This window comes from Podarcis melisellensis (assembly GCF_964234715.1).
Source record: "Podarcis melisellensis genome assembly, chromosome: 10".
NCBI classification, from domain to species: Eukaryota; Metazoa; Chordata; class Lepidosauria; order Squamata; family Lacertidae; genus Podarcis; species Podarcis melisellensis.
The window spans coordinates 27,743,996-27,766,972 of record NC_138542.1 but is presented as its reverse complement, the minus strand read 5'-3'; the positions used below and the strand labels follow the sequence as shown (position 1 = coordinate 27,766,972).

The window sequence follows — 22,977 nt, the reverse complement described above, 5'->3', positions numbered from 1 at the left end:
ATGAATACATACTCCAATTTGGTTGAGGAAGTTTTGTCAAAAAGCCTTTTTTGGGGGCTGGGGGTACAAAGTATATGATCCTAGGTATGCTTATTTCCATTGAATGAAGTTTAGAATGAAGTAGCTGATTGTAGAACAAGGATGCTAATATAGTATTTTCTTAATAAAATGACTTGAAGGTTTCACTGCCTGAGATTTTAAGCATGGCCAGTGCCACTGAAAAAAGTTTCTATAGAATTAATTTCCATATGCCTGTTTAGGAATAGGGCATCAGCACAATATTCTCACAGTACTTTTCACAGCTTGCTTGCACCAAGCCTTGGTAATAAATTTAATGCCATTATCACCTTTATCAAAGCATGATGTAAATATGAAATGTGTAAATGAAACATCATGTAAGAAAGGGAAGTTTGGAGTCTTTCTTTAATACCTTGGGGGCCACATTGCCATATTGCTTGGAGTCTAATGGGATTCAAAAAACATCTGGAAGGCTGTAGGCACGTGTAATGTTAAGGGTATATATGCTTCTTATACAAACCATATGTTGAGCCTTTGTATCGCAGATACTCTTGTGGCAATTTGGTTTGACTGAGACGATCCAGGAAGCTAGTGGACTTCCTCAGGAAGCAGTATTTCATATCTGTAGAAGTGTAGGAGCAAGTTGTGGTTATTCACTTGTCAGGTTATACAAAGGACAGTTCATTTAAGAAGCATATTGTTTTCCAGAACTCCTCCCTGGTAAACCCTGGTTTTGCTTAAGCAACAGTTGTGCAGCATAGCCTCTTTCTCTTAGTTAAGTGGCCAAATGTAGCATGGAAAATGAGGAGATGACATCTTATTACTTGCATCCTCTCTGCTCTTCTGCAGCAGCAACTTCCTCCTTAAGATCATTTCCACAGGCTGCTAGGGGACTCTCTGTGGTATATTTTGCTGGGCTCAGCAAGAACAGTGGTAACATCCCATCTTTGGGGAAACCTTATTGTGTATCTAATAATCTCACCAATTTAGAATTGTCATAAAGTGGCTATGTTAACTGGGGCTGTGTGAGTTGTTATAGCCAGATGTAAACAGTTAGGAGACTTCATTCAGTTTTGATATTACCTATTCCTGTAGTAAGTAATTACCAACGTTTAGGAGTGATTTAATTATATCTTTTTTTTAAAAAAAAAGTTAAATTCAGATATTATTAAAGCAATGCTTCCTTACATCAGTTATAAACCCCCTTCACCCACAGGATGAACTCTATAAAACTTTCTCATAGCTAGGAATGTCCAGTTAGTAGCTGCATCAAACTTTCAAATGGATATCAGGCACCTGAAGGAGTTTCGGGAAACAGTTGTAGGCAACTATATTGGCTTCATGTGGAGGAAGCCATGGCACTGTTCAAGGCTGGTGCACAGCCACAGAGAGTAGTTTCAGTTCTAGAAATAGGTGAATTCAGGTATCAGTAGGAAAGCAGCACGGAAGAGCGAACAGTTCACATTAGGAATGTAGGATGTAGGCATCACATCAGGACCATGGACAGAGGACAGTAGGCTGTATGGAGCCTGGCAGACAGATGAGCATGTCTCAGAAAGAGTGGCTCACAAATGTAATCTGTCAATTCTGATAAGTGTCTTGGAACACTACTTGTCACTTCTGGGTGTGGTATGGTAATGATGGCAGGATGCTGGGTGCTGCAGAGATTGTGAAGAGCATTCCTTGCTATTCGAGGCAACTAGAAGGGACTGGTGGACTGGTGTCCCAATCCTAGGGACTGGTGATCGTTGTGGTGGGGATTTAAGATGATTCTGTTACTTCTTTAGTGGAGGAATCTGTTCCACTGTGTTTTCTCATTACAGTGGTACCTCGCATTACATACGCTTCAGGTTACACACTCCGCTAACCCACAAATAGTGCTTCAGGTTAAGAACTTTGCTTCAGGATAAGAACAGAAATCTGGCTCCAGCGGCAGAAGGAGGCCCCATTAGCTAAAGTGGTGCTTCAGGTTAAGAACAGTTTCAGGTTAAGAACGGACCTCCTAAATGAATTAAGTACTTAACCCGAGGTACCACTGTACTGTTATCTGAGATATCCCAGGGACAAGAAGCTTATGGGTCTTGGAATTATAATTTTTCTCCAAACTTTTGACATGGTACTGAAGCAGTTTCTGCTCCTGCAACTATCTTTTCACTGAGGGAGAAAGTCTTAACTCTCATTTCACATGAATTTTGGGCTCTTTAATAGATCTCCTTTGAACTTTAATAGACAAATCAATCTAAATTATATAGGCTCATAGGTTCTGGAACCTATGTTCCAGGCTAGGGAAAGAGAACATGTGACCACCGAGACACCAACTGCCACGCTCACTGTAACTGATGGGAGTTGGTGTTCAACAGTATCCGGAAAGCAGCAAATTCCTCATCCTTATTCTAAACCATGATTTCTATCAATAGTAAGCCAATAAACTCTGCTTCATCTTGTGTGCTCTTGTGTGTTGGAGATATATTTCCATATTTGGGATTAAATTTAAGCTTTGCACAATATAAATTGCTTATGTAAATTACATTAGACTATAGATGCCGTATTAATAAACCTTTTAATAACAGTATTCTGGAATTCATACCTTTGAAATATTTCATGAAAGTGCTCATTTTTAGGAAAGTGCTTAGGTTGGAAACGTTTTATTAATTCACGAACTATTACTTTAGGAGGCAGGTGTCACAATTAAACTTGCGCTAACAATTTGCTGAAACACAGTGGATAGAACATTTTAAAAATTACTCTGATAGTTCAAGGGCAGCCAGAATAAAAAATGGGTTTGAATTTCAATTATCAGCACATAGACATTTTGCTGAACTTTTGTCCTGGTTCATCTTCACTGGCAACTATTTGAAGTCTACCTGGTTCATTTTTCATATTCCTCAAGGAAGGGTCAAACCGAACAGGAAGTAATTGGTCAGGCCATCCATTGGAGAAGATATTGCAAAAGTATTACTTTCTATAAGTATTGCAGAGTAGCCATGACAAGTGAACTGTTTTCATCATCCCTGTGACTATCAAAAGGTAGCTATCTCTCACCAAATTCAATTGGCGTTAGAGTTGAAGGAAGTAGCTAAAATATGGTTTAATAATGAAACAGTCTCCATTCCAATTAACACTGGGAACATGCTAATTGAACATTCTGCAGTCATTACTGATTTGCCTATTCTTCATTTATCTTGTTTCATTTCTACCAAAATTTAACTTTTGATACTTCTTATTTTCTTCTCTGGCTCTAATTATTTTTTTTAATATATTTTGCATAAGTTTCTCTCTGAAGCTTTTTATACATGTCATTCATGCAGTCCAGCTCTACATGACTGTGCAGAAGTAAACCCCACTAAATTCAATGGGACTTACTCCTCAATGAGTGAATTTACTATTATATTACAGTTGATTTATTAATTGTCTTCTAAGTCACCGTCTCAAGGCAATACATACCCAAATATTTAAAAATGCAAATACAATGAATGCATTTTTTAAAAAAGAAAAACAAAACTAAAATCCTAATGAGCAGACACTCATGGTAGAAAACCCATTTACTCAACCAGGACCTAACTGGAGTATCATAATAAACATATATATGTTCTGAAAATGAAAGAGATAGCCACTGTTCTGGCAACTGTTTCAGAGAGCTTCTTCTATAATTTTTTCCCATATCTAATAGTTATAAAGCACCTGATAATCATCTTAGAGTCACTAGTGGATAGTTTGTAGCTATTAGTCATTGTATCCATTATATTTTAATGTTAAATAATGCCAAACACTTTTGTGTCAATCTCTCTGATTTTTTAAAAATAGATTACAACAATATCCTCTTTTGGCCTCATTTACTAGGCTAAATTGGCCCACCTATTCTAACCCTGTGTCTGTCCAATACTCATTTTTATATGTCAGATGAAAACTGGAATCAGATAAAAACCAGGGAATTTCAACATTTTTAAAACTTTGGAAAACGTCACAGTTGTATCTGTTGTCTCAATCAATAGAATGATGGACTTAGCTCATGGGTATGTTATGCTTAGATTGCAATCTCTCTCCATTAGAGAGGTACTTTCAAAGCGTTTAGAACCTTCCATCCTACCTGAACCAGCAAGCATGGTTTAGAAAGTTTAACACCAATCCAAGGCATGAAATCATGGTGTAATGGGAAAATAATTTCTCTATAAACCTGCATCCCGTGCACAAACCATTGCTGGGCACATATAGAAATAACTGAAAACAAGCCTATCTTGTTGGCAGAAAAGCCAGAACTCCTTTCCCTTTTAGCAAGTGGTACCCACTTTTGGCATTGAAATCTTAACAGCACACCCAGCTTTAAACCTACCTGTGCAGGGACACATTGAGAATAGGCGATGGGTGAATCAAATCTTTACTATTGCAGCAGACTCCATAATGTAGTCTTTTGATTCTTCTCTTTTAAGAGTTTTCACCAAGACAAGAGAAGTAAATACAAATTTATTTCCAAAGGTTGGGTGAATCAGATTTCTTTGCAGATGTTGGGGCAGAGTGAGTTGATCTTTGTGGAGACTGGCCCATAACCAAGCTGGGGAGGTCCAGGAACTCAAACACTTTATTATAATATTGCTTTATTGATAGAAAGTTGCAAGGTTTAAACAGGTTTCTAATAACAGAACAAGGTAAAGTAACCTGGAAGCTTAAATAGCAAAGCTATCTTTTTTTTACTAACAACTGAACAACCACTTATGCAGCATAGATTAGGTTAGGTAGGAGATCGCTGAGCATACAATCACTTTTCAGATTTAGCAGCATAACAGGCAATAGTAACTACATTGTGAAGAGAGCTCCATTTAATGACCTAAGCCAGATTCAAGCAAAATGCTGGACCCTATCCCATGACTTGATGTAATCAATCATGATGCTTGATTAAAAGAACCTTCAAAACAGTGAACACTCATCCCTCCCATCTTGAAGGAACAAACACCCCTTCCTATCACAGGTCTTACTTAACTGGTTCTCACTAGCACTGGCCTTGAAGGACCTGCACTTGGTGTCAGTGCCTAGGAAATTCAACCTGGAAAGGTTCACAGCATCAACATCCCAAAAGGCTCTTGTTTATCCCATAGCTGCAGGCTTGGATACAAACACAAATCATGCATTCCTCTCTCTATGCCCTTTTGCTGCCTTGCTTTTAGCTCATGCCACTGAACTCTCAGTTCTTGTCTTTGTTCTTTTTCTAACTACCAGCCAGTTGAGGACCCATTTGCTGTCTCACACAGATCCATTCCTTTGTTCCCCTTAATGGCCCATCACCCAGGTAATCACCTCATCTGTAAGCTAGCCTTGCTTTTATTTTAACACTAACCCTGGATCCCAGGGTTAGAATGGTCTCAGCATACAGCCTGCTCCCTACACCCAAACTCATAACAATATTGTGGTGACGTGGGCAGTCCATGCTTAAGGTAGAATACAGCATAATTTAAGAATTACAGTCTTCCACAACAATTTCTAACTGCAAAATTACATGCCTCCTTAAATATTTATAAACACTAGTGCTTATTAGAAAACATACTATTTAAAATTTTAATGCTTTTGATTTGAATTGTGGATTTTATTCTTCATTCTTTGCAAAATGTAAAGTACCATTGTGCTTTGTAGAAGTTTGCTGCATGTTAAGACCTTGAGGTGAAAGACATTTCTCCGTGTGTGTTTTTCCTTCCGTCCTTTGGGGAATAAATTGTTTATATTGCCAGAAATTGTTAGTGCACATCAAACCATCGTACAGAATACAAAAGCGTGTTACTTGAGTCTGTTAGTATGCCATGGCTAAAAAAGAAAGAACACTGGGAAGTAATTGTATTTGAGTTGCTTCATAATTTATTAAACACTTCCATTAAATGGTAAAGATGTATTGCATTCAAAGAACCATATGAGCCAAAGCAGCAAGGATAATAAAAGTATTCAAAGTTTTTAAACTATCAGTTTTAATTTGATATTCTTTCAAAAATGAAATGCTTAAGTATTCTCAGTTGGGCTAAATCCATCCTTGGTGATCTCTAGAAAGAATTGGCTCTCATAAATAGTGCCATTTTATGCTCAGATTTTAACAATAGATTTCTGTGTAAGTCTTTAGAGACTTTAATTGACAGGATAACATTTTATTCTTTGGTATAAATACAAGACTGTGTGAATCCACACTAAAAGCATGTAATGGTTTGGTCCAAAAGATGGTTGACAGCTTTGTGGGACTGAATTGTCAGTTGAGTAGTTACTGGGCTACATCCAACAGCATTGCTCAGCTGATGTTGAGGTTTCTATCAATGGAAGAATGGGAAAACTAATTCCAGAGATTTCTGTTCTCTTGCACCTCTCTTACACACATCTAAATATCACCTATAGGGTCCCCCAACACCCTGGAGCAGATCTGGGGAATGCAGAGACTGAAGGCAAGGGGGGGGGGGATAGCTGGTAATTGCTGCTTCCCCTTTTTGTTGATGGAAGCACTACTGTCATCTGAGTTACATTGTGGAATACTATACAAACTACAGTTTCAAAGTTTAATCAACTGTAAATATTTGTCTTCATGCTTAGTACTACTGATACATAGAGTACTTTTGGTAAAAAAAAGCAACTCTCATTTTTTTGTTTCATTCTAGGTGCTTCAAGAAATGTAAAAGCATCTCCAGAGAAAGCAGAACTCTTTTTTCAGAAGCTAAGAAATAAACATGAATTCACAATTTTGGTGTCACTCAAACAAACTCGCTTAAATTCAGGTGTTATTTTTTCTGTTCACCACTTAGATCACAGGTAGGTGCAGATACCTAATATTTATTGTTTTTTGCTGGCATGCTGAAATGTGAAATAAGATCAAAATAAATCAGAAAGAGAAACCTGAGATTAATATGCAGCATAACCCAATGCATTTATACTCAAGAGGTAAACCCCACTGAGTTCAGTGGGACTTACTTCCAGGTAAAAGTGTATAAGACTGCTGCTTTATGCTGCGATACTAAGCATATCTATGTAGAAATGAATTTTGTGGAAGCAGATTGGAGTCACTTTCCACTAATTATATGATTGGAATATTAGCTGACATATATGCAACACTACTTGGAAATTACTGTGGCTTATATGACTGTGAATAATGTAAATAGATAGAAATTCACAAGTTAAGATCTATCAACAGATTATATAACTAGTATCTATCAACAGCTGTCACCATTTAAATGTCTCCCACTGCTAAGGGCATAAAAAGTTTTTCTACCATTTGCCTGTCACACTACTGTGGATCTCATCCTCATCTAGTGTAAATCAGCTCAACCTCATTGCCTGTAAAAGCCCTTTACTATATCACAGCATCTGTTGTCTTACCTGTGTGCCTTCTTACTATTTGCCTCACTTACTTTCAAACAGTGAAGACTATCCAAGGTTACAGAAATAACAGCGATAGTAATAAATGGAAAAGCAATGCTGTTTGGTTTAAGGAAAGCAATGCTGTTAGGTTTAAGAGACTAAACTATGTGACCTGAGGGCATTTGAGAATGATTTCATCATGATACGACAAGAAAATTGTTGTCACAGTTAAAAGAGGTGTTATTAAGATTGTTACGCATCTGCTGCAGCTGCTGAAAGAGTCAACATATGACCCTAGCAAAGAATTGTCAACAATGATCCATGAAACGATATGAATTTTCAACTCAAACTTCAAGCTCCTATAGCATCTCATTGAAACAAATGGGTTTTGCTGCCATTAAGTAGCATATGATTGGCAACTGAGCTATCATGCTGTAATAGGGACATTTTCATTCTTTCTAACAGACTATGGGAAAGTTAAACTACCTTTAACTATGGTAGGGATGGTGTATACATTTTATGTTATTACTGTTGAACAACTTTATATTGTATCTCACAGGGATTATAATGATTGTTAACATGGTAATTTTAAATTTTAAGTGTTAAAAGCTCCTTAGAGTGCCTCTTAAATTTATGTTGTCAATTGCACATGCGAAACAAGAGGAACAATGGCAGAACCTTTCTAAGAAGCTGTTTTTGTAAGAATTCAAGTCATTTGAAATTGGTACAGTTGGTTTGGCTAGAACTTTGTACATGCTTACGTAAGCAGATGCCTGAAGATATAGAAAGTTTTTCATCCCAGGTGTATATCATATTTAATAACATTTAAGCATCTTTCAGATAATGCAGAGTAGCAGTGAGCTCGAAAGGCACACCACATCCAACATAGCTGGGACTATTATAATCCCAGAAAGAAGATGGTCATAGTATAGGGATACTTTGGGCTTTAGCGGCACATCCTGAAAATATTATTGGAGTTTTATTGAATTTTCTTGGTGGGTTAAATTTCTCAATTCAGTCCCTCAAAGAATTAAAACAAATATTCAGAACATGCTCCTGTAGAGGTTTAGGCACATGATTTGTCTGATTTCTACTCAGAGGTAAGTGCCATTGACCTCAAGGAGGCTTACTCCCAGGTAGGTATGCATAGTAGGAGTAGGGAACCTCAGGCTCAGGGTTGAATGTGGTCCTCCAGGCCTCTCCATCTTGCCACAAGCCACACCACTATGAATCCTTTTCTGTGCCCTCTTTGAATATTTGTTCTTGCTTGGAAAGCCACTTGCCGTGTAGATGGAAAATAGAGATGTGCATGTGTAGAAATCTGTGACTTTTGTTTGTTTGGAATGTAGCCTGCTGTACAAAGGTAAAAGTTGGAATAGAAACCAATATAGCTCACCTACTCCCTACCTGTGAATGTGAGTAACTCCCAGAGCAAAATGTTAGGTCTGCTGCCACCAGCCCTCTCGTTTTCTCTCTGTCCTTGAATCTCTCAAGTCAATGAGTTGTTTGAAAGTTGTTTGAAAGTCAGTCTTGAGAACTGCAGTTCTTGCAACACCTACTGTACACTTTGGGCCCACCCACTTTGACATTCAGCCCCTGGAGACCACACCCACTTTGACCATGCAGCCCATGGGTAAATGTGTCCCTTGGACTGAGAGAGTTTAGCTGCCCTTGCTGTAGAGCTTGTAGACCTGGCTCAGCCCACTGTCTAATTATGATAATGTGCTTTAAAAAAATATCTCCCAGTGGCCTTCTTCAGACTCTTATTGGGCTGGTCCACAATATGTATGGTGGAGGTGTGGTTGTGTGCAATGGGTATAGTATGAAATGTCAAGTGGGCAGTTCATCTAAGGGCAGTATGTGCAACAGCCCATTTTCTCTGTTTTGGGGTAGGAGCGGGAAAGTGTATAAATCAGACCATAACACGTATGGGCTTTCATGTGCAACACCCATGTCACATGTGATGAAAAGGTGGGATACACCTGTATTCTCCTTCACTATGTGAGTCACAGGACAGTTGAAGTAAGGGTCCAAATTGGACCTACATTCTCATCTCACTAGTGTCACTAGTGTCAGATATGGGACAATTGCAAGCAGTTCAAAATATGGTAGCATAGATGAAATTTAGAAATTATAATTCAACAAAACAAGATTAGTATCAACAAATCAGATTATTAGGACAATGATGGCAAGACTGACTTTCTGCAGATCAAATTCCTTTTCTGTAGTCTATGTGCAGCTATAACATAAAAACTATGAATACAGCTTCTGATTAATGAAAGCATCTTAAGATGTGTTGAATGAAATACATTTTATTAGAAACTAACCAAGTATGATCTCTTAATTATATACAAATTAATGATTGCCACCAAATGCTCCTCTATTACACTGAACCATGGAGTGTGAATCTATTATCCATTTTGTGTGATTTCCTCATTAATCTTTCATCTTGTTGTTGATGATAAGAGGTCATCAGTACTAATAAATGTTAATCCCAATGCCCTAAGAAATCTTTGTGGATTTTGGTTTAAATAATGAGCACAAATGGATGGAGCACTTTTCCCTTCAGATGAGCAAATAAGAAAATGAGAAATTAGAAAAACTTCAAACATAGACTATATGTTTTGAGTTGAATACTTATTTTATTAAATGATGCTAGTCAGAAACAGTGAGCTCATTGAACTGCAACTGTGCTCAACTTAAAACTGTGCTTGTACAGTTTATTCATATCTACTGAAGTATCTAAATACTTGCTTTGGTATTTAGATACATGGTTACAGCAGAAAAAACAATATAAATGTGTAAAAGGTTTTGGCGTAAAGTAGGGGATGGATATCTAAAGTGTATAAGACCACTTGCTCCAAAATAAGTAACTCGCTCTACGTGGGGCTGCCCTTGAGACTGACCCAGAAACTCCAGCGGGTGCAGAATGCCGCGGCGAGACTCCTTATGGGGTCTTCGCTGCGAGATCACATTCATCTGGTACTATACCAGCTGCATTGGCTCCCGGTGGAGTACAGGATCAGGTTTAAGGTGCTGGTTTTAACCTTTAAAGCCCTATACAGCCTAGGACCCTCGTACCTACGGGACCGCCTCTCCTGGTATGCCCCACAGAGAAACCTACGGTCTGCAAATAATAACATCCTCAAGGTCCCAGGCCTCAGAGAGGTTAGGCTGGCCTCAACTAGAGCCAGGGCCTTCTCGGCTGCGGCTCCAATCTGGTGGAACGCTCTGTCACAAGAGACTAGGGCCCTGCGGGACCTGACATCCTTCCGCAGGGCCTGCAAGACAGAGTTGTTCCACCAGGCCTTTGGTCAGGGCGCAGCCTGACTCTCTCCTCTGGCAACCTGCACAGAATCTTGCTTAATTAGTTGCCATTAATTCGATTTTAATTGATTTTTATAATGAAATATTTTTAGAATGTGTGAATATCTGATAGTTTGATAGTTTGATTGTTGTTAGCCGCCCTGAGCCCGGCTTCGGCTGGGGAGGGCGGGATATAAAAATTTATTATTATTATTATTATTATTATTATTATTATTATTATTATTATTTGGATTTAGAAGTGGGTATGATTTGCCATAGTCCTCATTATTTTCCTTCTGTTTCTGCTTCATTACCTGATCTCTCATAGTTTACAAGCAACATACCACAGCTACTTTATCTATTACTTGAATCTTGTAAGTTCCATCAAAAGAAGTAACAATGACATCAATTTCTTTTTGTCTTTTTCATCTAATATTTTCTTATCACTCAGTTTTAATAGCATAAGTATCAACCAGATTTCTTTAGTCATTTGGGCAACTGTTTGATCATTCTTGAACATTCTTGACACCATGAGTAGTGGAAATGTGTTGAAGCAGTTAAAATAAGTATTTGTTTTCTGTTTAACCTTGTCAAGTTGGAATAACCCCAAATATTGGTTATAAAGCAGTTCATTAAATTGATGGATGTCCTGCTATATTTCTCTGGGTTTTTTCCTGGCAGCTAGGCTTCATTTAATTTTTAAACTTCTTGTCAGTGCACAAAATGAATTCTGGCAATATGGTGTAAAATATTCCAGTTTATAAAACTTCCCATGAGCAAACAGTTTAATGAGTTATATTTACTGGCCCACCTTGTGTATGAAGCTTCAGAAGTTACTCAGAATTTGCTGATGCAACAAAAATATCATGGGTTCTGGCTAGATGTCACCTCTAGTCATCAGAAAGGCTCTTATTTATAAAAGGCTTTTGATTCAGTAGAGTGGGGTGTGTGTGTGAAATTTGCTGATCCTGCACTCTCTAATACTGTTCTATGGCACCTAACCCTCTGGAACAGCATGGGAGGTGGTTCTGTGACTCCAGAAGGAAGGGCAAAAGTTATCTACCACCTCTCTACCAGCAGGAACATCTGCAGAGAGGAACTCTACTTAGATCATGCTCCCTGTAGTTGAGACACCCCCCCCCCTTTAGCATTGTATTGGCATTGTGTTTTAAAAAGAAAGTTTATTTATAAGTATAATTTATGCAGGTCAGACAGGAAGCCAAATTGTAAAATTTCATTCACTGAAGTTCTTGCTTAAAATTGTTCTCTAATGGTAGAGTCCAGTCACATTTGAGGGTATATTAGAGTTTTTAAAAAGAACATGTAGAATAAAAAAATAGTTCTGTCTTTTTTAGTTTGGCAAATGATAGGCTTGTGAAGATTTGCATATTTTGCCTTCATCAGTTTTTGCCTGCATTGCGTGGTTGGTTTTTTCCAGTAATCTCACTTCTGAACAAATCACCAGTTAGGAGAAATAGAATTCACTATCTGTAGACCCTTTTTTTGCCACTTTCTTTCTAGCTTCCATTTTTGTAAAAAGCAGCAGCAGCAGCAAGCAACAGAATAATAATTTGGGGGAAAATTAAAAGCAAGTTTGAAAAATTAAATGAAAATATCAATCTTTTTAAAAAGGCTCTCTCAAAGCTGAATTTCAGAAATGGAGTTCAAAAATCTTTGAAAAGGCTGGAATATTGCTGAATTTTGGATTTTTAAAATTGAATTTTACTTCTGCTCTAGTATAAAGATTTGAGCCAATAGAATTTCCATATTAAGCATCCATGAGAAAAAGCAACACAAGTAAAAGGGAAATGGAAGGTGCAAAAACCTAGTCATGTCAAGTAAAAACAGAATAAAGGCTATTTAGGTGTGATTTCTGCATTTCAGGGGTTTGGACCATATTACCATTGGGGTCCCTTCAGATTCAATGATCCTACAAATTATCATTATTATTATTTCCTTTGTTCTTATGCTTGGTGAGGTAGGGAGCTGGATCTGGCTGCCAAATTCTGACTTCTCCAAACCCACCTGATGTTTTATGACCACTGCCTCTATCATGGTATCAGGTGAAGTGTTTTCATTTGCCCTTACAGTTTGAAATCAAGCAGCACAGGCAGAGTAAAAAGGTTTTGCACATGCTGCTGACCAGTACCTGTGAACTGTGCTTTCGGTAAAGGGCTGCATCTTTACATGCCTGCAAGTGATATCATATATGATGTTAGGTGTAGGGCAAGGGTTGGGGGAAATGGCCTTTGAGATTAACTAGATCAATGGGTAGAAGATTCTGACCTCTGCTTTAAATAGAAAGATTAGTTCAGGAGTCACTGATACTATTGCACAACCATGATAATCCATGAAGCTATATTCTATTCAAGGGGTATAGGAGCTCATTCACCATTCAGTCAGACTGAGAGGTGCATGTTTTATGCACTGCTCCTGTAGATAATTCACTACTAGTTCATGTGAACACAATTAAAGAAGCTAGATTATTTTGTCGTAATGCCATATCTCTGTTGTTAGCGCTCAGAGTTATGAATAGTTCTGCTTAATTTTGCGTTGTTTCACATGTTAATTTTAAATAAATAGATAATTAAGATGTGAAGAGTGCTTTGGCCTGTTCTATCACTGTCTTGTTTTGTTTCATTAAAAATTGCCTTATTTCAATCCTTTTAAGATTGTGGTGATAAAAGAGGTAATTCAATTGGCATATATTCTGTCAACTCTACTATTTTGTTTGCGGATATATATATATATTCAGTTGGTTTTGACTTCTTGCCAGTGCAATAAAAATTGGCCACAGAACAAAGAATTATTGCATGCATAACTTTTGTTGCTGACTTCAGTTAAGTGTTCATTAATACAGAGACTAGAGTGCTTTGAGACACCTTGAATGTTGAAGAGAAAATAAATGCACTTTGCTAGGTGTGCAAAACAAGTCAGAAATGCCTGAATTTTCCTGTTAGCTGGGAATGTTTCTTTGAAGAGAGAAGTGCAGAAATAAAAGAAAGGCATATGGTGCTGCTTTTCTAAGGAGATTTTTTACTATATATGTATATTTCAATAAAGGGAAATACAGTGGTACCTCGGGTTACATACGCTTCAGGTTACATATGCTTCAGGTTCCAGACTCCGCTAACCCAGAAATAGTACCTCGCGTTAAGAACTTTGCTTCAGGATGAGAATAGAAATCATGCGGTGGCAGCAGGAGGCCCCATTAGCTAAAGTGGTGCTTCAGGTTAAGAACAGTTTCAGGTTAAGAACGGACCTCCGGAATGAATTAAGTACTTAACCCGAGGTACCACTGTACAAATACTGGAATCAACAGGAATGTTGTTCCACAAAATGGGGGCTGTCACACTGAAAGCCTGTTGTCCATAAAGAAAACCCAACACATGGTGTCTTGCTCATATATAGGGGCTCTGCACGATGGAGGCATCTTCATGTATCATAATCCTGGCAGAGGCCCTACTCAAAAGCAGAAGCTTGCTCATTGCAGTTTCTTTACAGACAACTGTGCACAAAGTGCTGTGGTTGGAGGAAGAAGACATCACATCAGGGGAAGGGCTAAAAGTGGGACCCCATCCAAGAGGCAACAAAATCACGCCTTAGATGTGAATAATGTATAAATTGGATTTTCTCTCGTTTCTGTTTATAAACCAGTATGAATTCTGTTTCCTCCTTATTAACATTGCTTCATGAATTGATGATCCATTTCTGGTGCAGGTACTTGGAACTAGAAAGCAGCGGCCATAGAAATGAAATTAGATTGCACTACCGTTCAGGAAGCCATCGCTCACATACGGAAGTGTTTCCTTACATATTGGCAGATGACAAGTGGCACAGGCTCTCTTTAGCAATCAGTGCATCACACCTCATTTTGCATGTAGACTGCAATAAGTAAGTGAAGAGTTGTGTTTCAATTACTTGAAAATGCTGCAGCATTTTAGATCATTACTGGATAGTATGAAGGTAATTTCTTGTTCTTTTTTACTTTGCTCCTGTTCTCTCATTTAAAAACAGAATTTATGAGAGAGTGGTGGAAAAGCCTTATCTGGATTTACCTGTTGGCACAACCTTCTGGTTGGGACAAAGGAATAGTGCACATGGTTACTTCAAGGTATGTTTTCCTCCATATACATATATATTTAATTTTAAAGTTAGGATCTTCTACATAGATTGTAGAAGTTATCTCAAATGAATGTGAACTTGGGGCACTCGTATCTCTGATTTCAAGATTTGGACTACATTTCATTTGAATTGGCTGATCATTCAGTTACATTTTGGGGGTGCTATATCAGGCCAAAGAGTGCATTTGTAGCTTTATTGCTCAAGTCAGTACTTGAAAACTATGTTTTTGTTTGTTTGTTTGTTTACTAGTGCACTGGTGGTGTTTGTGTTAAATAAGAATTGTTAACATTTTATTTTCCTCTCTGTAAATGTAATATAATGACTTGCAAACATCAATGAGCCTGACCTGGAACTAAAAGTCATTTATTTGCCCAGAAAAAAACAGTACTTTTGGCAATAGTGTGTATTCAGTGTTGCTTGGTTTCACATCTATGCAGCCGTGTGAATATAAGCAATGCAAGAACTAAGATAACATATTGAGTCAGGTCAACAAAATCTAATATGGCATTTTGTATCTGATAAGGTGACCAATACAGAAGGGTCAAGGAATATAGAAGAAAGAAGGACAGAACAGGGGAATTTGGAAACTTTTTTTTTTAATGCTGTACTTCTGTAATGAAAACACTTTTCTCTAATGCATAAGCTCTAGGCACTCATTACTCAGATGTAAGGCATACTCAAGTACAGAATGGGGTATGGCTGCTATTTTAGCAAACCCCACTTTTAAACAATTGCACACAGAGCACAATTGTCTGTATAAAAAGGCCAAAGTTTGTCTCCTTGTACGTATGGAATCAGCATGATTGGAATACCTGCACAACCAGGTGTCTTCTATCTGGTAGATGGTGCTCATGCAGTTGCCTTCCTATGCAAACAACCATGTTCAGTGCATGGCTTAAAAACAAACAAACCCCCAAACTCCCTGAAATCAAGTGGGGCTAAAAATGCTTCCCCTTTTCATTCTGTGTTTGAGTATGCCTTACACCTGAATAATGTGTGCATAGGACTGTAGAGCATTCTGCATGTTGAACAGAGGAAAGATGCTGATATGGAGTAGCACATGAAGAGATTGTTGCTTACATCTGGGCATATGTTGAGCCCACAGCTTTCTGTGCAAGAAGCACTATTATTGGCTTTCATATGTTGCTTTGAGAGTAGTACCACAGCCTACATGAATTAATTCATTGGCTGTCCTTCACCAACAATTATCCCAGGTTGGCATACAATATTTACAGGAGCATGGCATTATCATCACAAAACAATACATTAAAATGAAAAACAATTGGAAATCATTAAAACACACCAGCAGCTATCAATAGCTCAGGACCTGATCAATTCAGTTTATTTCCAAATGCTTGCACAAATAAATATGTACTCAGACTGGGCAGAAACCAACCGTTCATGAGGCAAGCTGGGGGGATTTCAGTGGAATGCCAATGCAGAGAGTGCTCTGATAGGATTCACCATCACATTCAAATTTTGGGTTCCTCAGAATTCTTCTTCAGACTAGATGTTAAGTGAAGGAGGAAAAGGGTAAACAGGATGGGGAAAGCTCCAGACCTGTAGACATCCAGAAATTGTTCTTGTTTTTCCTTAAAGGGTTACTTAGGTTGCAAACCTTAGGACACCGTACTATACAGAACATTAATTGGACTTACTTCAAAGTTCGTTTACTTTGGCTTCTGCTGCAATTTGCTCAAGGCACAGCTGCTGGCAAGGCAACTGATATTGTCGGGTTATTTTATTATTATTTTAATTATTTTTCCAATTTCTCAGTTTAGAGATCTGCTCCAAAATAAGTGTAGATTAAATCATGATGGTGAGGTTACCAGCAAGGCCCCCACTGCAGATGGCAGATTCCAGGAGAAGTATTTGGTAGGGCTGTGCGTGGAATCCTGACCCCATTTGTGGCTAATAGATTAGGGAGACAGGAATAAAACCAGTTATTTGGCAGCTTCACTCATTCATAATTAGCTTCCAAGCCCAGTTCAAGACTCTGGTTCTGACTTTTAAAGTCTTTCATGCTTTGGGTATTATCTCCTTGAAAGAGCACCATTCCTTTATAAGCTCTTTATAAACTATTGAGAAAATATGCATGGACATTGTGCTTCTAAAGCAATCCACGCTAAGTAAACTAGATTATTTCCAGTTGGCATATTTTCATCTCTTAGCAAGCCTTCTGCTACACTAAACCTTGTAAATGTCATTATCTGTATTAATAGTCATTCTTTCAGAACTGGGCAGATGGAATATGAATATTCATAATGTATTTGGGAAGTGCTTATCCACATAGGCTTTCCACCCTCTTCAGGTGGGTTCTTCCCCCACCATCGACAGTAGGCAGGCACAAGTGACTGAGGGCTTGTCCACACTTCTGCATGTCCCACCTTCCCCCCCACTCCCCTTTTACTGCTGAATTGGAGCAAATCCCAATCAGGTTTTTCCACAGATTGATGGTTGCTCAGATTCAGCAGTAATGAATGGGTTTCCCCAGGGAAAGTGGTGGGCCAAACCAAAAATCTCTTGGACTCATGCTTTGTAGGTGTGTGATGAGCCAGGACTGCAAAGGAACAGTAATTCCAGCTCCAAAAGAATATCTCAAAGTTGCTGCAGTTAAAAAGCTTTCCATTTCTCCAGTCGTATTACTGTTTGAGAGCAATTGAATTGGGAACATAAGCTTTTAAGTTTGCCTTTCTATTTCCTTCTGGATCTTTTTCTTTGTTTTCAATTTTTTAGCACACTCTAGTGGCCAGAGATTAAAAATATTCCATTGAGAGAAATGCGGCTACAGGGGGTTAGAGACAAGAAGGCTGAAGGCAGCAGCTTTCTCCCTTCATTGGATTGGACTTGATGTAAGACACTAGAAGCTTTCTCCACTGCACAGAACCAGGAGAGCATTCACCTTGCCTTCCTGCAGAATAGGAAACAATGTTCAGAGGGAGGAAACACAATAAATATTTAAATGGATTTTTCTTCTCACTGGAAATATAATGAGTATAAACTCATTGGCTGTATCAGGAGAATATGGTCTGTTCATTGCCTTTGGAGGAAGGACCGTTCTTCATCAGCATCCTTTGAACTGGAATCGCAAGGGCTACATGATAGCCAGGGTCTACTACGTCCAGAGCAAGTTAATTGATAGTATTGATTGAACTTCCTTTGGCATACTTATGGGTTGCCTTTGACAGAAGAGATGAAAATACTAAGAAACCAGAAGAATGATTTATGTCTAGGAATTGATTCACCGCTGGCTTACTTGGGAAAGGGTTCATTGGTTAAGCTATTATTGTTCTGCCCAGAGAAATGGAAAAAAAAAACACTTCTTACAGGGTTCGTCTCTGGGTTCTTCACTCCCCTAGGGATGCAATACTACGTTCATCTGGAAATATATAGAAGTTAATTTTGTATGACCACATTTGAGTACATAGTGACCTTTGCTAATCTGCTGGATTACCTGCATATTTTAAAGGTGTAAAAAGTAGCTGAGTGAATTTGCCCTTGAGTCATGGCCCTCATACACTTAACTGCCCAGTCCAACACTCTGGTCACAGTTTTTGTTTCTTTCCATTTCACTTCTATACCTCATTGTTCTGGTTTTTCCATACATGGATATATTTTTCTCCTAGAACTAAAGCCTTGGACTTTTATTTGTTCCTTCTTGATAAACACAAAATTTCACAGATAAAAGCAATGAACATGAAGGGTTTTGTTTTGTTTTGAAGAAAGGGATCTGGGCTTGAGATGAAAGCAAGGACTGAAATGATAGATTACGTTCACGGAGTTCTGGGATAATATTTTACTATTTTTATTATTATATGCTGTTTTGTGCATGTGAGATCACATTTTTTAAAAAAGAAATGAGACAGCTACTCCTAGCATATATTAAAATAAATCAACAGGCAAACTTGGTAAAGCATATAGGTGAATGGATGCATTAACCATTTAAAATAATTGAAGTATAGAGGGGTAATGACAATGAAAAGATACAGTATAAGTTAAGGTGCCTACTTTTTAGACCTAAATCTCATGCCTCTTTAATGAAATGTCAGATTTTGGAGACTCTATCCCTCCCACCCCAAAACCCAGACAACCTTGTAGAGTGTAGAAAGAATCACAAAACACATATATAGTATGAATTGCACCATCTACTTGCAGTTTTCAGTACCTGCTTGCATAGGTTTTTTTTGTAGCTGATTTATGAAGTTTTGCTAATGAGGTCCTTGATAACTTGGTGCACAATCTAACATAAAAATCTCCTGCTTAAACTACATTGACATGAATGGAAATTTTGCAGTACAATATCATAGTTGTGACTTGTACTCTTGCTTTTCAAATTTTATTTAAATGAGTATCTTAAAACTCAGTGAAAGTACAAATTATTTTAAAATTGTTTTTAAAGGTCACTTGAAAGCTTTCGTTCAGTGACTAAATAAAAGTAACGGCAAAGTCACGGCAACTAGTCTCTTGCTGCTTAATTACACCTTGACATTTAATCTTAAGTCTCTGAAAATGGTTGAATGCATATGTATGTATCAGTGTGTACATGTGCAGCTATTTTCTTTCTACTCTACTTTCCTAATGATACAGTGAAGGAGAGCAAGATATAATAATTTTGTGGAAACTGCTTTTTGTGAGTGAAGTATACCTATTTTGTGTGCTAGAATGTTTCACATGGAAATGCTAACTTTCTAATATAATGCTGACAGACAAAAAATAACATAACCTTTCTCTTCCTCCACCCCCATTTGCGCAGGGCATAATGCAAGATGTGCAATTACTTGTCATGCCTCAAGGATTTATCTCTCAGTGCCCAGATCTTAATCGCAGTAAGTCTGCTATTTCTTCTACCATAAGAAACAATGAGATGCACTTTGTTTAATATTTATCCTGCAAGATCTCTCTTGAGATTCAATTGATAATCAATGCATTTTGACAGACTTGCCCTAAGTACAATTTGACAAATTTAGTGTTTGTAATTTCAGCATGCCCAACGTGTAATGACTTCCATGGGCTTGTGCAGAAAATTATGGAGTTGCAAGATATTTTAGCCAAAACCTCTGCAAAGGTAACAAGTTCTCAGGTTGCTGTTATTTTTGCTTTTTCGTGCGTGGGTTGGGGTAAAATGCTGCAACCATTGCTCTATTTAGGGACTTGTACATATGAATGCACATATGTATATTTTTATGGACTCTTGTATAACACTTTGCTAAATATTTATTTGTTCTTTGAATAAAAAAACTGAACCAAAATCAATGAAAAATATTCAGAACCACTGATTGGCATACAGTGGTACCTCTGCTTATAAGCACCTCTGGTTACGTATCCTTCAGGATACGCACATGGCAAACCCCAAAGTATTTTTCCGGGTTTTGCCGCATGCACATGTTCAGAAGTGCTCAACCACACCACACGCATGCGCAGAACAAGCACTTCCGGTTGTGAAAACCTTGGGATCCAACTGGAGCTCCGGAACAGATCCCATCCACAACTGGAGGTACCACTGTATGAAGATTTGTTGTTGAGGCTACCTATGGGATTAGTGGCTGTTAGATTAATATAATTCTAGGTTAATATAATTTTAATTACTGTCTTATGTATGATGCTAGAATGTCTTGGAGTTAGTAATTTACTTTATAATTCTTGATTAAGACAAATGCAATATTAGTATTAGTATTATAACATGGGAGATGCACAAAACATTTTCAAGGTGCTCCTGAAACCCTTTGACCTTCTTATATTTTTAGTGCGCAAAACATCATTCCTGGATGTTGTGTCTATGTTAATGTGATAATAATTTTACTACACATGAAATACCTGCAACTACTTAATTATGTCCCGAAAATTATACATCAAAAGTTTGCTAAGGGCTAAAAGTTTCATTGTGGAGGAAAATTCCTGCTCAAAGTTTTAAAACGAATAAGCGCATAACCAAAATAATAATGATGATATATTAGAGTGTGGGTATTGTCATCACCTCAGGAATGTACAACATTATGGTGCAGTGGTTAGAATGTTGGACTAGGACCCAGTAATTCAGGGTGCAAATTCTCATTCAGTCATGAAGCTCGCTGGGTAACCTTAGTCCACTCAGTGTCTCAGCTTAACCCACCTCACAGCTTTGTTGTGAGGATAAAATGGGAACTAAGAGAACAATGTATGCCACCTTGAGCTCCTTGGAGGAAAGGCGGAACAGAAATGTATTGAAATAGATAGATGATAGATAGATAGATAGATAGATAGATAGATAGATAGATAGACAGACAGATAGAGGGATCAGGACAATGGCCTATGGAGTTCAGCATCTGTGATATCCTGTTCTCACAGTGGCCAAACTGATGCCTGTGTGAAACATGCCAGCAAGATCTGAGAACAGCAACTAGTGTTCAGAAACACATTGCCTCTGACCATGGAGGCAGAGCATAATCTACATTATGTCTAGTAGCAATGGATAGACTTATCCTCCATGATATTTACACTTAAGTTCCCTCTAAGCAATCATACCCCAATGCCAGAGCAGTGAATATATCTCAAACTAACATTGATCACCACAAGCACTATGCATTAAAAACCAGTTGCCTCATATGGCTCTGGGTTGCTAATTATCATCAAAACAATCTATTTATTATCTGTAATTTTCTGAATGCATTCAGATAAAAAACACATATGTGGAGAAATCCTATTCTCAAAGGAAGTCTTTTCCATAGAAGAGATCTGTATGCTCATTCCATAGATAGCTCCATTGGAATTAATGGGGCAGACCATAAGCACAAGAGAGATAAATGCACACATTTATATATAGACTAAGGGATAAAACACACAGTCATTCTTACAGCCGTATTCTGAGTTGTTAAGATGAGGTGAATTATATTCAAACTTTGCATTTTTGTTCTTAAGTGTCTGGATATTTGTTTCCATATTTCACAATTTCCTTTTTTTTGCTTCAGTAGTGCTTGATGATACAGGATGTCTTAAATTGTTGTTATAGTTTTAGGTAAGCCTTTTCACAGTTAACATGTCCCTCTCTGTGCAACATGTACCTAGTTGTCCCGAGCTGAGCAGAGGATGAATAGGTTGGATCAGTGCTATTGTGAAAGAACCTGCACTATGAAGGGTGCAACCTACAGGGAATTTGAATCGTGGACAGATGGCTGTAAGAACTGCACTTGCATGGTATGGCTGTAAATTGCGTAGAAATTCAGGGACCTGGTTATGCAGCCTGCTGAAAATGTTTATGCATTTTAGACATGAAAAGCTGTCAGATTAAAAATACATTTGTGTTGGAATGAATTTACTTACCTACATTGTTCTTTATGCATTATGTTGCATGTTCTGTAGAAAAAATCTAGCTCTTGCCTATGTGGGGGGTGGGGGTGAACTGTTATGCCCAGCGCTGGAAGGCGAAAGGAAGAGTTATGAAGGAAGATTGGCATTGCCAGGCATATCTTTTCTCTGACTGATGTTACACTGAACAGTGGGCTCAAGGCTCAGGTTGTGGCACAATCCAATAGGAAGGCATATTGCCCATTAGTTTGCTAGGGCTATATAATGAGGGGCCCTTGAAAAGGACTCAAATGTGTTCAACTAGGTTAAATTTATGTGGGACAAAATGAGTTTATATATCATGGCTCCGATGCAAAAGAAATACATAAACTATGGTCTTTGGATCAGGTAGAAAGTACATATCATCTTCTGAAGTATAGTGAGTCTGGTTTTAGGGTTCTTTTTTACTTAATAAAAACATATTTCTGGAAAAGAAACCTCTCATCCAGTTTTGAGCAATTAAAGTATTTGGAAACAGTAAAAAAAAATGCAGGATGAAGCAGGTATCAAACTTCAGAGAAAGTGGCATATAAATGTGATGTTGAAGTGCAGTACATTAACCACAATCCAAAGCTCTATGCTTTTCATACCAAGTGGGCCACACAATGCCTTGTCCTTGGGGCAAGGGAGTGAGGCCAAAATTTGATGGCCCTCCAGCCCTTGTGCTGCCTTCCCAAAGCCAGCTAAGAGAAGGAAGGAGGCACAAGGATCTGGCAGGGTCCTAGAGCCATCCCACCTCCTTTCCAAAGATGTAAGAGTGCTAAAAGGCTTTGGGAAGGAGGCTGGAGGACTCTAGGACATTGTCAGAGCCTTTAGGCCTGCTTCCCCAAAGCCCAGCGCCTTGCTTACCTGGTTTTGGGAAGGCAGCATGAGGGCTGCAGGGTGTGTGTG

The 22,977-nt window shown here is 38.2% G+C and overlaps 1 protein-coding gene across 2 annotated transcripts in view; it reads left to right on the top strand.

Moving 5' to 3' along the window:
• Positions 1-22,977, top strand: part of NELL2 (neural EGFL like 2) — a 106,691-nt gene that overhangs the window by 11,579 nt on the left and 72,135 nt on the right. For both annotated transcript variants that reach the window (XM_081928963.1, XM_081928962.1), the window contains exons 3-8: positions 6,639-6,789; positions 14,362-14,535; positions 14,659-14,755; positions 19,520-19,592; positions 19,749-19,831; positions 21,808-21,936. In XM_081928963.1, the coding sequence (XP_081785089.1) occupies positions 6,639-6,789; positions 14,362-14,535; positions 14,659-14,755; positions 19,520-19,592; positions 19,749-19,831; positions 21,808-21,936 (707 nt within the window). The remainder of the gene's footprint in view (positions 1-6,638; positions 6,790-14,361; positions 14,536-14,658; positions 14,756-19,519; positions 19,593-19,748; positions 19,832-21,807; positions 21,937-22,977) is intronic.